At 29.4% G+C, this 15,991-nt stretch overlaps 2 protein-coding genes across 2 annotated transcripts; one reads left to right on the top strand and one right to left on the bottom strand.

Annotated features, from left to right (window-relative positions):
- Positions 1 to 3,975: 3,975 nt before the first annotated feature.
- On the top strand, positions 3,976 to 5,974 carry LOC137821961 (peroxidase P7-like). Its single transcript, XM_068626784.1, has 4 exons — positions 3,976 to 4,502; positions 4,739 to 4,930; positions 5,022 to 5,187; positions 5,289 to 5,974. Exons 1-4 carry the CDS (start codon positions 4,290 to 4,292, stop codon positions 5,678 to 5,680), a joined length of 963 nt encoding a protein of 320 aa, XP_068482885.1. The 5' UTR covers positions 3,976 to 4,289; the 3' UTR covers positions 5,681 to 5,974.
- Positions 5,975 to 13,548: 7,574 nt separating this feature from the next.
- On the bottom strand, positions 13,549 to 15,620 carry LOC137822707 (LOB domain-containing protein 15). The gene is made up of 3 exons (XM_068627653.1): positions 15,290 to 15,620; positions 14,753 to 15,002; positions 13,549 to 14,621 (listed from the first exon to the last, which is right to left on the bottom strand). Exons 1-3 carry the CDS (start codon positions 15,301 to 15,303, stop codon positions 14,226 to 14,228), a joined length of 660 nt encoding a protein of 219 aa, XP_068483754.1. The 5' UTR covers positions 15,304 to 15,620; the 3' UTR covers positions 13,549 to 14,225.
- Positions 15,621 to 15,991: the final 371 nt, after the last annotated feature.

The following is a 15,991-nucleotide window of genomic DNA, read 5'->3' as shown; positions in this document are numbered from 1 at the left end:
TCTTACTGTTGTTTCACATTTCACACAATTCAATTTGCTCGATGTGTCTGTGTTTGTTAATCTCATTTCTGGAAATATCTGGATTGCGATGGTTTGTGAGATTTGGAGACCTAGAAATAACTGCATTTTTAAAGGTGGAGTGATCGATCACTCTAAAATATTTTCCTTGGCACAATTAAAGGTTTGGTCTTGGATTTCAGTTAAGGTGTCTTCTGTGGACTTTTCTTTCTTTGATTGGTGCCTAGAATCTCTGGTATGTATGCATTTAATTAAAAGTTATTGTTGATTTATAGGTTGGTAGGGTTGATCCTTGGTGTCTTTGAGGAGTGATAGCTTTTGTGGCAACATTTTGTGGTAAGTTGTTTAGCTGGTGTTGTTTGTGTAGGTAGTTGGTAACAACCTTATAGGTTTTTGTTTTACTTGGAGTGAGAAGTGTTTGTTCCTTTATTCTCCATAAAGGTTGGTACACATCTTAAATAAGCCACATTTGTTTTTAGATAAACAAAAATACTTAATACCTTCATATATAGAATTAAAATTTCAATTAAAGTTGAGATAATTAGTTCATACATTTCATAACTGAATGCATATATTATATTCATATAATGTAAATAAATCTTTGAAAATCTTTAAAATTAATTTTAAATATAAAAGAGTAATTCTTTATATATAAAAAAAAATATTGTTGAATAAGAATTTTTATGTTGTTTGAGTGATATTTTAAGATACTATGTAGTGAAGTATTAGTAAAAAATATATTTTTTAATATCACTTAAATAAATAGATGTTCTGATATTTCTATTTTAACTTGAGAGAGAATTTATAACTTTATCATATTTTTTCTTAATAATTTTTTTATTTAAGTGATATTCATTAAAAACTCTTAATCAAAATAATTGCACTTAGTCAAATGTTATGGTCACTTCCACTTTATTCTATTTCTTTTTCTCATTACCACTCAATTCAAGTCTGGTCAAGTCTTAAACGTGATTTCCTTAAAGCTTATATCAAATATAATCAAATATAATTAATATAATTAATTGAATACATTTAGAAACTAACCAACTCGGTTTATAAGATGTAATTTACACAAATTTATATACTATGAAACATTCTTATTTTTAGTCGATGTGAGATCTTAAACACATTCGTAGTCGATGTGAGATCTCTAACACATCCCTCACGCTGATATCTGCTAACTTATATTATATATTTATGGGTAATTCAATAACGACCTGAATAATTCTAAATTACTTTGATATCATATCGAAAAGTGAACTTTAAATTTAACTCAATCTTACGAGTTCAATTCATAAAGTACGATTTACATCCAGCTATATATTATTAAATATCTTTATTTCTAAAGAAAAATACAATAACTCCTAAATTATGGCCAAAATCACACATTTATGAAATAATGCATTGAAGAACCAAATATAATCTAAATTTGAAAACATCAATATAATTTCGAAGATATAGGTCTCAATATTCTTTGTTTGATAATTATTTAAAAAGAGAAAAGAAAAAACCTTACTCGAATCGAGGTTGATTTTTTCAAAAGATGAACCTTAAATATTAAGCAAAAGCAAACGTTTTAAATTTATCAATCAAAGTTATTTTATTAATAACGTCTGAGAACTTTTGCAGAGTGGTTCCTTAAAAAAAAGTTAGAGCTAAAGGCATTGACTAGTATTTCTCTGTTTAAGAGACCATGATGAGCAGTTTTTTTTTTATGTGAGACCATGTTTTTTTCCTTGTCACGAATTAAAGATAGTTATTTAAATAAATAAAATTATTAAGATACTAGATTTAAAGTTTGAATTTGAAATTATATACAGTAAGGTATTTATGAACGAACATCTTCATACTGACTTTTAAGAAAGAAAACTGGAATTTTTTTTCAGAAGTTAAAATTAACTGAATTTTATAGAAAATCTTTTGTATAGTTTTTCTAATATTTTTTCTTTTTCAAAATTTATGTAAACGAAAAATTATTACACCAGGTTGGTTTATATTTCTACCATAAGTTTTGAAATCAACGATTGACATGTGATTCTTTTTTCAGCGTTAATTAATTGTGAAATTAATAAAATACATGTTAAAGATCATGGTTTAGTTATATTTTTGCCTCTAAAAATTATATAATGATGTAATTTTAGTCTTTTATATCTTAACTAGATAACTGATGTAATAACATATTTTTATATAGTATTAAAGAAGAGAGTTTAAAGTTGATAAAAAATAATAACTATATTTTAAAGGTTATAAATAAAAAAATTAACAATTTTATTTTTTATTTATCTACAATAATTTTTTTAAAATATCAAATATTACAAATTTATTTTGTAATTTCTCTGTGTATTTTCTTTAGATATTAATTCTTAATTTTCTTCCTCATTCTTTTTCTATGCCAAAAAACTAGAATCTCAATGAAAAATAACTTTATTAAGGATAAGTTACTATGTTCTCTTATAATATTAAGAGCAGATGCACTACAAGAAATTCATAAAGAAACCAATTTTTAGATATCAAAATAAATAGTTACAATATGAACTAAAATAGAGACCATTTTAGAAACTAAAGACAAAATTGGTTTCTAAATTAGTTTCTATTATTGTTAAATATTTTTTAAATTGGTATCTAATTAGCAACTAAGGTTTTAACTACAAATCATTTAGTTTCTAAATTTGGTAGCAAAAACTTTGGTTGCTAATTAGATACCAATTTAGAAACTATTTAACAATAATAGAAAATAATAGAAACCAATTTAGAAGCCAAATTTCTTTTTAGTTTCTAAAATGGTCTCTAATTTAGTTACTATTGCAACTAATTATTTTGGTTTCTACAAATTGGTTTTTATTTCATGATTTTCTTGTAGTTATCCAACTAGAAAAGATAAATTTCTAATAGTTTGAGTTCATTAATGTATAGATTTTAAATTGTTATATTTATGATTTCTGGTTATGAAACCTAATTTTGAATTATTGAATTTTTATGATTAAAATAAAATTGAGATGTTGAAAACTAGTGTAAGAAAATTGAATTTGTTAGTTTCCAAAATCTATTTTGATAGTTTTAGCATGTCAATCCTGTTTCAACCCGACGAATTAGAGGTGAGACAATAAATTTTTTAATTAAAATTTAAAATGGAAAAATGTTCACAAAATTAACTTTTTGTCTTGTATTATTGCAAAAATGCAAATAAGAAATACGTAACTTAGATAATTAACAATTATAACTAACATTGGAAACAACAATTTGTTCTCAATTTAGGTGTTGAATGGTATATATAGTGAAGTGATAGTTACACTACTAGATTTTTCAAAGATTAAGGTGATATATGTAGGCAGCAGCATTATTATTATACCGTGGGGTTATATGTACAGTTAAGTAAAGCTTCTGACCTAATCTTACCGAAATCAGACATGCGAAGAAGTTTCTTACTTTTTTTTACTTCCCTTGAACGCTTTATATGATTGCTGTAGGGAACATTCAGCCAGCAAAGGCTGAAAATTGACCCATAAAAACTTTACAAGTTTTCTCCTATGACTGTGCCTTCACACAAAGTAGGTAAAACCCGCGTTAGACCAGCAGAGAGATCATAATTTAATTGAACAGTTATTGATACACATTCTTTCTTTTGTTTATGTGAACCAAAAATAGATACTATGCATAACCCATCAAGATTATTATTCTCATTTTGGTTGAGTGAAGTTGCAAAAGGTAACCTTACCAAACAAATATTCTGAACCACAGTCAATTAAGCATTACTAAAATATACAACTTCATCTATTTTTCTTTGATGGACTAAAAATATATTTAACAGGTATATTTAATTTATAAATCAATGAGTCAAATTTGCCTTGGCTTAGTCGTGTTCCTTGGATTAAAAGCATAAAAGATGTCTCACATCAAAGCGTTATATGATGGGGCCCCTGTAGAGGAAAACAGTTTACCAAACAATTGTAACACTTTGACAAAGCAGCGCAATGACGCGGCTTTTCACTTGGTTATCTTTGAATTCATTAGAGTCGAATCTCTCATCACTATTCTAAACCCTTATAATCAAAATTCATAAGTGAGTTTTTGAATTAGTTCCACATCGCCAATTTCCCATGCACAGAGGACTTCTCCATTTTTCTACGTGTTAGGTTAGGCTACCTGCCGAGACAAATTGCCTTGAGACACATTCAATCCACACCCATTATAAATACAGAACTCCCATTAACCAATAAACCACACCCTCACACATACAAACACTTTACCTCACTTAGTGTGTTTCATCAAATATGGCTTCGTTTTCTTCTAGATTAACTATTAGTTTCGTTCTGTTTCTCCTCGTATTGGGGTGTGCCAATGCACAACTTTCTACCAACTTCTACTACACTTCTTGTCCAAAACTCCTCTCCACTGTGAAATCCTCAATGCAATCTGCCATATCAAAGGAGACCCGCATCGGTGCTTCTCTCCTCCGCTTGTTCTTCCACGATTGCTTTGTCAATGTAATTTCAATGCACCGCTTCTTCTTCTACCTTATGCATGCATCAAGTAACTCTGTTTGAAACAACACATCTTGCAAACATTTACACATCATCTCACACTAACTTTGTCCCATACAACTATTTTTGGTGTGTTAACTGATGCACTGATAATGCACTAACTCATTTTATATAGCTTTTGTTTCTATGTTAGAGTATAATCATGGTACCCTCTTGCGTATTAATGAGTAAACATGCAGGGATGTGATGGTTCAATTCTATTGGATGACACATCAAGCTTCACCGGAGAGAAGAACGCAAATCCCAACAGGAATTCTGCTCGTGGATATGAAGTCATTGACAGCATCAAATCAGCCGTGGAGAAAGTGTGTCCAGGAGTTGTCTCCTGTGCGGATATCCTTGCCATTGCTGCTAGAGACTCTGTTGGAATCGTAAGTGGTCAAAGACCAAATAAATCAAATTAAACTAACTCATTGACTACACATATCTGAATTAATATACTGTTGATTTTGGTGACATTAGCTTGGAGGACCTACTTGGGATGTTAAACTTGGAAGAAGAGATGCTAGGACTGCTAGCCAATCTGCTGCTAACAGTGCCATTCCTCCACCCACTTCAAACCTTAACCAACTCATCTCAAAGTTCAGTGCTGTAGGACTTTCCACCAAGGACATGGTAGCCTTGTCGGGTACAAACATAAACCACATAATTGGCTAATTAATTACATTACATTTCAATCATATAGTAAAAATTCTTGTCTTAACTAATTATGAGTCACATCTTGATTAGGTGGTCACACAATTGGACAATCAAGGTGCACAAGTTTCAGAGCCCGCATCTACAATGAGAGCAACATAGATACCTCATTTGCCAGGACTAGGCAATCGAGCTGCCCCAGAACATCAGGGTCAGGTGACAACAATCTGGCACCCCTTGATCTTCAGACTCCAACCTCATTTGACAACTACTACTTCAAGAACCTGGTTCAGAAGAAGGGTCTTCTCCACTCTGACCAGCAACTCTTCAATGGTGGCTCCACTGACTCCATTGTGCGTGGCTACAGCACCAACCCAAGCTCCTTTTCCTCTGATTTCGTCACCGCCATGATCAAGATGGGAGACATTACTCCCCTCACTGGCTCCAAAGGAGAAGTAAGAAAGAATTGCAGAAGGATTAACTAAGTTTAAATATTAAGGGTACTACTACTACACACACGCAACCAATTTACTTGTGCTTGAGATATGTGTGTAATAAGTTGCTAAAACATCTTTAGGTTCTATTTTGGATTCAGTGTGTACTTTAATGCTTTCTACTTCCCTTTATTTTTCTTTCTTTTTACTTTTCCCTTACTAGGTTGTAGGAGAAAAAAAGCCTTACCAGGGCTCAAGAACGGAGATTGGTTTCATGTACAAGTTTGCTTTTGATTTCCTCTTTATAACATTCCATCAGAATTCAGTTTTCTTCTTGTTTTTAAATTACGTGTATGCACCTTTTCAAGCTTATGAATTTGGAACTTTTACAGTTTTTCTTTTTCTTTCGTGCCAAAATTCTAATAATTCGCTTTAATTTGGTGCATTGTTGAATTTTCAATTTTAGCAATTAATCATTCTAGCGCTTTTGTACTATTTTGGTTCAAGAAGTGGCCCACTACAAAACGGGCCTAAAGAAAGGAACTCATTGAAGTCTGTTTCTTCCTGCACCTTCATCACTTCTTCACCCACCTCCATAAATTTTTAAATTTCCAAAATTATTCTTCAGTAAAAAGATAAAAATAGAAGTAATGTTTTATACTGCAGATAACGTAATTCAGAAGTAAAAAATTAACACTTCCGTAAGAAAATTTACGTAATTCAAAAGTAAAAAATTATCACTTATAAATTACGTAATCTAGAACCTATTTTCTTAAATAAGTTCCAGATTATGTAATCTGAAAGTGATAATTTTTTACTTTCATATTACATAATCCGGTAGGTTTATTTTTGTTATATAAGTTCTGAATTACGTAATTCGGTATTGAGAGTTGTTAAATAGGTTTCAGATTATGTAATTCGATAGTTGTAATTTTTTACTTCCAGATTACGTAATTTATAAGTGATAGTTTTTTACTTCTAAATTACATAATTCATAATGTAAAACATTGTTTCTATTTTTATTTTGTACTAAAGAGTAATTTTGAGAATTTTAAAATTTTTGGAGGTGGCAATAAAAAAAGCAGTCCTCATTGAAAAGTGAGGGTCTTAGAACCAATAAATCAAAGACACCCATCTATGGTTGCCTGTATAAAATGTTCAGTTTTCACCTAATATATATCTATATGTATTGAAAAAATTATATTGATTTTAACTATAATCTTTTTATTAACCTTTTGCAAATGACAAACTTACAAATATCACGATTCTCTCTTTTACTGTTTTTTTTTCAATTTTTCTCTCTTTTATCTTGTTTTTGTCATTATCTCTAGACTTTTAACATGTTTGTGTTAAAAATTATGTAAATTAATTTTATAATGTGATTCATGTTGGGTTTTGGACTTGAATATAATTTAATAAAATAAAAGACACATTGATTAATGTGAGAAATTATATATATATATATATATTATTTAATGAAAAAATAATTTGATGGAGATTGGGAAAAAATAGAAATAGGGTTCTGTGTATGCAAATGAGGTTGTCTCACTCTTTGCTATCAATAAAGAGTGTGACAAGAACAAAATTGTCAAGAGATAGATTGAGAAAAGAAAATTAAAGAAACTGCTCATAAAGGGACTCTCATAGATCAAGGTAAAATGAATGCATGGAATATGAGAATCATAATTTGTAAGATCCTTAAGATGATTATATACATTATTATTTATTACTGTATGCTTTGATTTTACATGTAGTATCAGAGCATGGTTGCTCAAATTTATGATTCTCCATAAATGATGTTTTTCCCAATTTTATAAACCTTCTTTTTAAAATTATAAATATTGTAAAGAAAATAATATCTTTTGAGGATAATTTTGATGGTTTAATTTATCTGTTCATTTATGCTCCAATACGAATTGATTTCAAATTAAAATAATGAAATCTCAAGTCTTCCAATGTATCATAAAAGATAAATTGTAAGGTTTAATTTATCTTTTTATTTCTATTGCATTATGAATTGATTTCAAATTAAAATAATGAAAAATTTCAAGTCTTCCACTGCATCATAAATCATGAATTCTTGTTTTATTTTAAATGCAAGATGAATAGATTATGATAAATAAAAGTAAGGGCATAAATATATTTTTTATGAATACTATTATTTCTGGAATTATTCATATGATAGATTTGTAATCACCAAAGTGATCAAATTTTTATGTTTTATTTAATTCCAAATTACTGATGAATTTTATTTCACTTAATGATATTATTTTTGGAAGTAGCTGTATGATAGATTTGTAATCACTAAAGTGATCAAATATTTATGTTTTTTTTAATTTCAAATTAATGATGAATTTTATTTCACTTAATAATATTATTTCTAGAAGTAGTAGCTGTATGATAGATTTGTAATCACCAAAGTGATCAATCTTTATGTTTTATTTAATTCCAAATTACGATGAATTTTATTTGAATTAATGATATTATTTATGGAATTATCTGTATGAAAGATTTGTAATCACCAAAGTGATCAAATCTTAATGTTTTATTGAATTCCAAATTAGTGATGAATTTTATTTCAACTAATGATATTGTTTTTGAAATTATGTGTATGATAGATTTGTTAATCACCAAAGTGATTGAATCTTTATGTGTTATTTAATTTCAAATTACTGATGAATTTTAATTCAATTACCTATAGAATGGATGTTAAATTATTTATATTATGGATAAATTGAAATTCATTATTATAAGGCATTTGTGGATCACCAAAGGTTGATTAGTTGTTCTTATAATTGATGGATATGATTGTTGGTAGCGAGTATATGTTATTAGTTTTATTTGTATATTAAAATATAACAAGTGATATTAGCATCATTATGTTTTGTGTATTAATGTATCATCCAAAGGAGAACATTAATATGCATAAAATGTTTGTTTGTTATCTGAATTTGTATTGTAAGTTTAGTTTATGACTCAAAGTATTAATGTTAAATATGTGTTAATTGAAGTATTTGTTCATGTGTCTTTACATTTGTATGTTAAGTCTGTTCCAGTCTTTAATGGATTGAATTTTCCAAATTGGAAACATGTTGTTATTATTGATGCTAGCAATATTAAAGAGAAAGTTCATTATAGGGCTTGAAATATGTCAAATAGAGTTAGTGTGATGTTTATGGTAATGAGGATAACAAATAATATTAAGTTTGTTCTTCCCAAAAATGATAATGCAAAATAATTTATGAAATTTGTGGAATAACGCTCCCAAAATCAGATTTTTCAAGGTTTTCCAGTTTCGAACAACTCACGTCTAAAAAATTGGTAGTTAAAACCTTGGTAATTCGATACCAATTTAGAAACTATATAACAATAATACAAACTAATTTAGAAAACAAATTTTTATTTAGTCTCTAAAATGGTTTCTAATTTAGTCAATATAATAACTAATTATTTTTTATCTTTTAAATTATTTTTTATTTAATAATTTTCTTGTAGTGAATATTTATCATATTATTAGACTATTTTTTTTTTTACACAGTTTTTCTCATAAAATATGGATGATGCTATTTCTCAAGTCACATTTTTGGTAAAAAGCTATGATGATTTTTTATCAATATTCAATCAACATCACTAGTGTTGTTCGAAAATAATGTCTATATTTAGTGGTAATTAAAATGTTATATAAAAAATTAAAATTTAATAAACTTTAATTATCTTATTTTAAAAATTAAATTTAAAATAAAAATAATTTAAATTCAATGCATATAAATTTCATAAAAATCATAAACTTTTCTGGCCGAACCAAAGTTAAATATTATATTCCGAATATTGAATATAGTAATTATACTCTACATGATTGATGTCAAATATTTATTTTTAAAGGTATAATTTACTGTTTGAATTGAATATTTTTATGATAGCAGCATCATTTTCGCGAGAAAAACTTTAGATTTCTTCTAACCATTTACATTATAAAAATCTGTCTAATGTTACATTAACCAATCCTTGTTAGATGCATTACAATTTTACATTATATATTCGTGGTTTGAGTGGTTTAAAAAATAACTATCTTTAAATTAATTTCTTTCCTTCGATAAGGTATATCTAACAATTGATGGAAATGGAAGCGACAATTAGAGTGTAGGTGAGATGTGGATAAAAAACTATATTATATATTATATATATATATAAACAAAATAATATATAGTATTACATAAATATAGAATCCATCGATCATACTTCAGACTGATACAAGTTAATTAGTATATAAATATTTAAATATATTCTTAATTTCTATAAATTATTTTGAATTTTAATTTTAATTTCGATTCTTATAATTATTTTATTTTTATCTGTCTAACTTTAAAACTTATACTTTTGGGATTTATAAAATAGGTGGACTTTAAATGTAGTGGCTATAAAGTATTTGTTTTATTATCTGTTGGACTAGAGATTATGACATTTCATTATACATAAGTGGGTGCAAATCTCACCTTATAAGTCGGTTTTATGAGGTTGAACTAGGCTTAAAGTCCACTTCTTAACATGGTATCAGAGTCATTTCGAGCCTATCCTAACCAGTGTTTGTTGGACTTATCAGACCACCCGCTATCGGATCACCCATAACATATATTTTCATGCACGAGTTAGTAGCCTCGGCATGAGGAGGTGTAATGAGATCTCACATCGACTAGAGATGATGACATTTCATTATATATAAGTGGGTGCAAACCTCATGAGCCGGTTTTATGAGATTGAATTAGACTTAAAATCCACTTCTTAACATTATCACCTTTCTAAAATTTAAAATTTCTTTTAAAAAATTATAAAAATATCATTCTTCTATCATAAACACTAATGTATTATGATTATTATTTAATCTTTTATTCAATACTCAAGTTACTAATTATTGAGTATAACATATATTAAACATAAAAAAAATAACTATTTTCAATTTTCAAAGACTAAAAACAAAGTTTTATTTAGAGACTATAATCAAAATTATTTATTTTAAATTAAAATTACATTTGAATTTTAAAAATTAAGTGAAAACATATTTAGTCGGGTTAAATACTGAGTAAGATTAAAGTAAATATATAGCATATTGAATTAGTAACACAGGTAAATGTTAAACTAACCTCTCTCAGGAATAAATAGAAACATATTTAATTTAATATCAACCCAGCCTATTTTTTTTTGTTTAAAATAATACTTTTTTGTATTTTCTATTTTTTTAATGAATGTTATATATATATATATATATATAATTTAATAACTCGATCAAAACTATAATTAAATTTGGTTATATTAATAGATTTTATTAGGTTTTTTTGACCATGATGGTTTTTTTTTTTGGTTTTTACCAAAATGGTGTCCGTTTAAAAAAAATTACAAATTTAGGCAAGTCGTGCCTAATTGAGACGACTTTATATGCAGAAGTCGTCCCAATTAGACACGACTCTTAGAAAATTATGTATCAAATTAATTTTTAACATTACATAACTTACTATCCAATATATAAACAATAAAATTAAAAAAAATATATGATGTGGCAGAAGTCGTGTCAACTTGGCACGACTTCTGTATGATAAGGCAGAAGTTGTCCCAAGTTGGCACGACTTCAATATGACGGGGCAGAAGTCGTGCCAACTTGGCACGACTTCAGTATGACATGGCAGAAGTCGTGCCTAATTGGAACGATTTCTGCATATGAAGTCGTGCCGAATTGGCACGACTTGCCTAAATTTGTAATTTTTTTAAACGGCTCCATTTTGGTAAAAACAAAAAAAAATAACCCCATCATGGTCAAAAAAACATTTTTTTTAAGAAAATAACCTATTATCTAGATTGATCATTTTCAGAGTTTTCCGTAACAAAAGTAAACTAGATATGTGAGAAAACTTATTTATTATTATTATTATTATTATTATTATTTTAGAGTGTTGTAATTCATTAAATTAGTTTAGTGATGAGAGTAAGATGAAATTGGTGAAGTTTTAGGTTCAATTCTTACTTCTCTCCTCTCATGGTATATAAAAAGGAAAAATAATGATTTTTTTTGGCAAAATAAATAAATAATAGATGTATTTTAGGGATACCTCAAACTTTATGCAGAGGAGTAGAGAAAACAAATCGGTAACATTCTCTATAAGAAAAATTACTATTCCTTGCCACTGCACTAACCTTTTTATTTTTTGATGGATCTCATATAAATTAAAGGTTCAAGACACCAATCTGAGTAAGAAAAACATGTTAAGCATACTTTAGATGTCACCCACGACCAAACTTTCAACTATATCATCGAGAAAATCTTCAAGTGATCTATGCGTCTGTTCCTGAAGATCTTCTTATTTCTATGCTTCCACAATTCTCTTATAAATGTTATCCACACACACAACCAAATCTGATTAACAACTACACTTTCCTCAATCAACCTAAACTGTGAGAGAAAAACATCTTCGACTCCTAATGTACAACAGATGCATGTTTCACCTACTCGTAATACTTAGACCATATAAATCAAGCCACTTTGCACGTACAAAAGATATGAGACGTAGTTTCCTCACCCTCCTTACTCCTTACACATACTACATACCATATTTTGTTTATACGCTATTTTAACGATGATGAGAGTTTTATCGTAATGATCCGGAATTTAAATAGTTGTTTAAATTTCTTTTGTTTAAAAAGAAAAGTTAAGATGAAGATGAAGGTTATATATAGTGAGTGAAAAATGAGGTGACCCAATCAGCACTGATAAAATAAAAATAAAAATAAAAATATTATTAGTGAAGATATGATGTTGGCAATAGCAGAAGTTGAGTGAGATCCAAGTATGCATGCATGTTTACTGAATAGCTTAATCTTGGAATCCCCTCTCCCACACATGCATCGATTATGAATTCGAGAACACAGAAAAAAATGATGCAGGATCAACCCAGCTAGTAATCATTAATTTGAATTAGGCCAAAAATCAGCTTAATTAAGGTTTCGAAATGGTAAAAGGAGGAACTGTTTCAAATTAATACAAGTACTATGATTGGGCTATGCCAACACAAGGAAGATGCCACGAGTTGAAGCAATCATGACATGGGACCAATACATGTCACATCTCTATATATATTATATTATATATAGATATTATTAGGGTTCTAAGTTTGAAATGAGTTTCAAAAGCAATAATATGAACATGAGTGGTTTTGCTGATAAAAAAATGCAGAAAAAGAAAGTGGTAGTCTTTTTCTTCATATTTCTTGCTTATACGACTAAGAGTTTCCCTTTGTCTCCCTTTTCTACTATATGAAAACCTCACGCCAAGGAAACTCAACTCTTTACAAATAAAATAGCTGGCAACGGAGTATGACCATCCAACAAATACGTAACCAATATCTACCTTAATTTCACCTATTTTTTTATTTTTTTTAAATATATTAACCATTTTTTTATGAAGTCTTAATGCAAATTATGAAATGAAAATTAAGAATCGTTTTCTAAACTAAATGTGTATTTAATATATGTTGATTCTCTGGGATCAATATTCTGTCCCTTTATTCCAGTGCTAATTATAAAATAAATCAATTCCATCATAATGAAAGAAAATCTAGAATATGTCGGCGTGTGCAATTGATTGTATTCCAGTGTTATGAATCTGACATTAAAATCCTCGTTTATCCATTTTGTTCTCCTATGTGTGTGTATCATGATATATAAAGTTCGCTTAATTTGATATAGGTTGAAATCTTTAGAATTTTCCTCTATCAACCATCCAAGGTAAAAGGAAATGAAAGAGAGAAAAAAAATAATATCTACATATGAGTAAACTCAATTCTGAAGCTAACTAGCAATATATATGCGACTGCTACAAGGGACAGTAATTAATATAATATAGTTTTGACTGTATAATACAAATGATAGATAACTTGACGTAAAATTATGCTTCCCAATTTCCATATATATATAAACCAAGTTTCTCAGAAGTTAAGTCTGACTCAACATGGTGAAGATCACAAGCATACCTTTTGTCTCCCGCAACTTCAGACAGCAAACTCAGATACACAGTGGCACAGACTAATATGTCTAAGAAAGGTTAAAGTCACGAACCACAGTCATCACGTGCAAAATTAATTCTACCAACAGTATTGCAATGTTTCCCAAACCAAACTGAAATATCATCAATGCAATGTAAACCATGTTTTCTTCCCCTTTATTGTCCTTTGCTTCATTAAATAATGAAGGGAAAATTGGCATAAGTATATATCAAGTTGGCATTGTGTCTACGTCGGTTGTAGGGTGGGGAAGAAAAACAGTTAATCGCAGTAACAAAGAGCAATTAATTTGTAATATGGTAGTAGCTTTAATTGGCTTAGGAAGGTGTAGAAGAAATGAAAGTTTAACCAGCCATTTATAATCAAGGGGAAATTTTGGGCATATAAATCATATGGATTAAGATAATAAAAAGGGGAAAAAAAGCGTACAGCCGGGTCATAACAACATTCAGTATCAATACTCTCCTTTTTCTTGACTTACTTTATTCCACCTTGATGCATCATATAAGAGAGAAATAAATGGAATAATGGTTTTTATTAGGCTGCAAAGTTTAACCAAAATAGGAGATATTATCACTTGAAATTGTGGTGTAAGTGGTGGGATCAGTCTGGTGGATGTACATGGAAGAAGAGGAAGAAGTTTGAGGAATAGAAGGAGGTGGAAGTGGTGGTGGTGGAGGAGGTGGTGGAGGTGGAGCAGCGATTGAAACAGCCCCAGCTGAAGGAAGCATTGCAACATGATGAGAGGAGGGTATCATGTGAGCTTCCCTGAGTTTGTATTTAAGTATTTCAGCCCTCACTACACTAAGTTCAGCTTGTAAGGATTGAACTTGTTGTTGCAAAGCAGAAATTGCACCCATGCATCCATACACAGGGTCTCTAAGCCTCACATTGGCCTCATAAACTAGACTATTTGCTGCATCAGCTCTCTGACACTCTGGTACTTCCTATAACACATTGTAATATGATTAAAATCTACAGCAGTGTAATACATACATATATACATATATCATACTATTAATTAGATAATTATTTAGCCAGTAATGTTATTTATGTCAGTGTGTATGCATATATTTACCATGAGCATCTTTGAGACGTTGCTGGCACCAAAAACTTTGTGGACGGAAGCAAACTTTTGAGGCTCATGGGGAGAGAAATATGGAGAAAAGGGACATTCTTGGGCACATCTTCTTCTCAATAACTTACATGCCGCACAAGGGGTGATGGTATTTAGGGTTCCAGGAGGGCCTAACATATGTCTTCTTCCCATTTGAGAAGAAACATCTCCTTCCCTCTTGATCTTCTTCCCTATCTCATCAAATCTCTCCCTACAGCAGAAGCATACACTTAGCAAACCTCATTTCACAACTAAGTAATTACCAAATATCGTTTTTCTTTCAAGGGATATGTATGGCATGCTTATTTGAACTTTGATGATCACCATGTGAATTTAGAAAATTGAGAGTCGTATGTTATTGGGAAAATAATATTTTGCATGATTAAAGAAGTTTCAAGCTAGCTGCTGGGCAGCAAAATATTAAAAAGAATCATATAAAGCACTGTATAAGAAGATAACTAAGAGTTCAGAGATAGAAAAGGGATTTATGCGTCTTACCTTTCTCTGGACATTCAGGCATGCCCTCTGATTATGAAGTAGGATTCACCTAGGAAGAGAATATAGAGAGAGGTTCGGGCTAGAGAGTTCAGAAAGTGAAGAAGAAAGGAAAATAGAGGTAGAAAATGAGTGTGCTTAAAAGGCAAGGTATGCAAAAGGACAAGTCCAGCTATATTTTAATTTAAAAGAAAAAACAAACAAGAGTTATTTTAATAGAGAGAAATAAAAAGAAGGATGAGGAAGTATATGGAAGAAGAAGCTTTGTTTTGTTTGTTGCTAATGTTTTAAACCTCTCTTGGTTTATGAACGATGATTTCAGGAATTATAGGTTACTTTTAAGAAAGTTGAGGACTGAGGACAAAAGAAGAAGAAAAAAATGGTATCATGGAGAGGAAAAGAGAGAGGAGAATATACTGTTTATGTTGTACAAATGCCAGCTCATTGAGTGCTTGCTCACGTGTGAGTTCTTAAATGTGTTTGACTTTCTTAATCAACTTTCTGATTCAATTGCCGCCATGCATGTGGTTCTTGCTTCTTATTGAGTGCAGGTCCACCAAAGTGGCATTCTTTTTAAGCTCACATATAATTAATATTATCTATAATTTGAGTATGTTTGTGTTAATATCATCTTATTGACTGGGGAAAAAATGACTCCATATACAGATTGTTTACACAAGTGATTAGACATTAAACAAACATTAA

The sequence above is a fragment of the Phaseolus vulgaris genome, chromosome 9 (assembly GCF_000499845.2).
Source record: "Phaseolus vulgaris cultivar G19833 chromosome 9, P. vulgaris v2.0, whole genome shotgun sequence".
NCBI classification, from domain to species: Eukaryota; Viridiplantae; Streptophyta; class Magnoliopsida; order Fabales; family Fabaceae; genus Phaseolus; species Phaseolus vulgaris.
The sequence above is the reverse complement of the archived record's forward strand: the minus strand, read 5'-3'. Positions and strand labels throughout refer to the sequence as shown.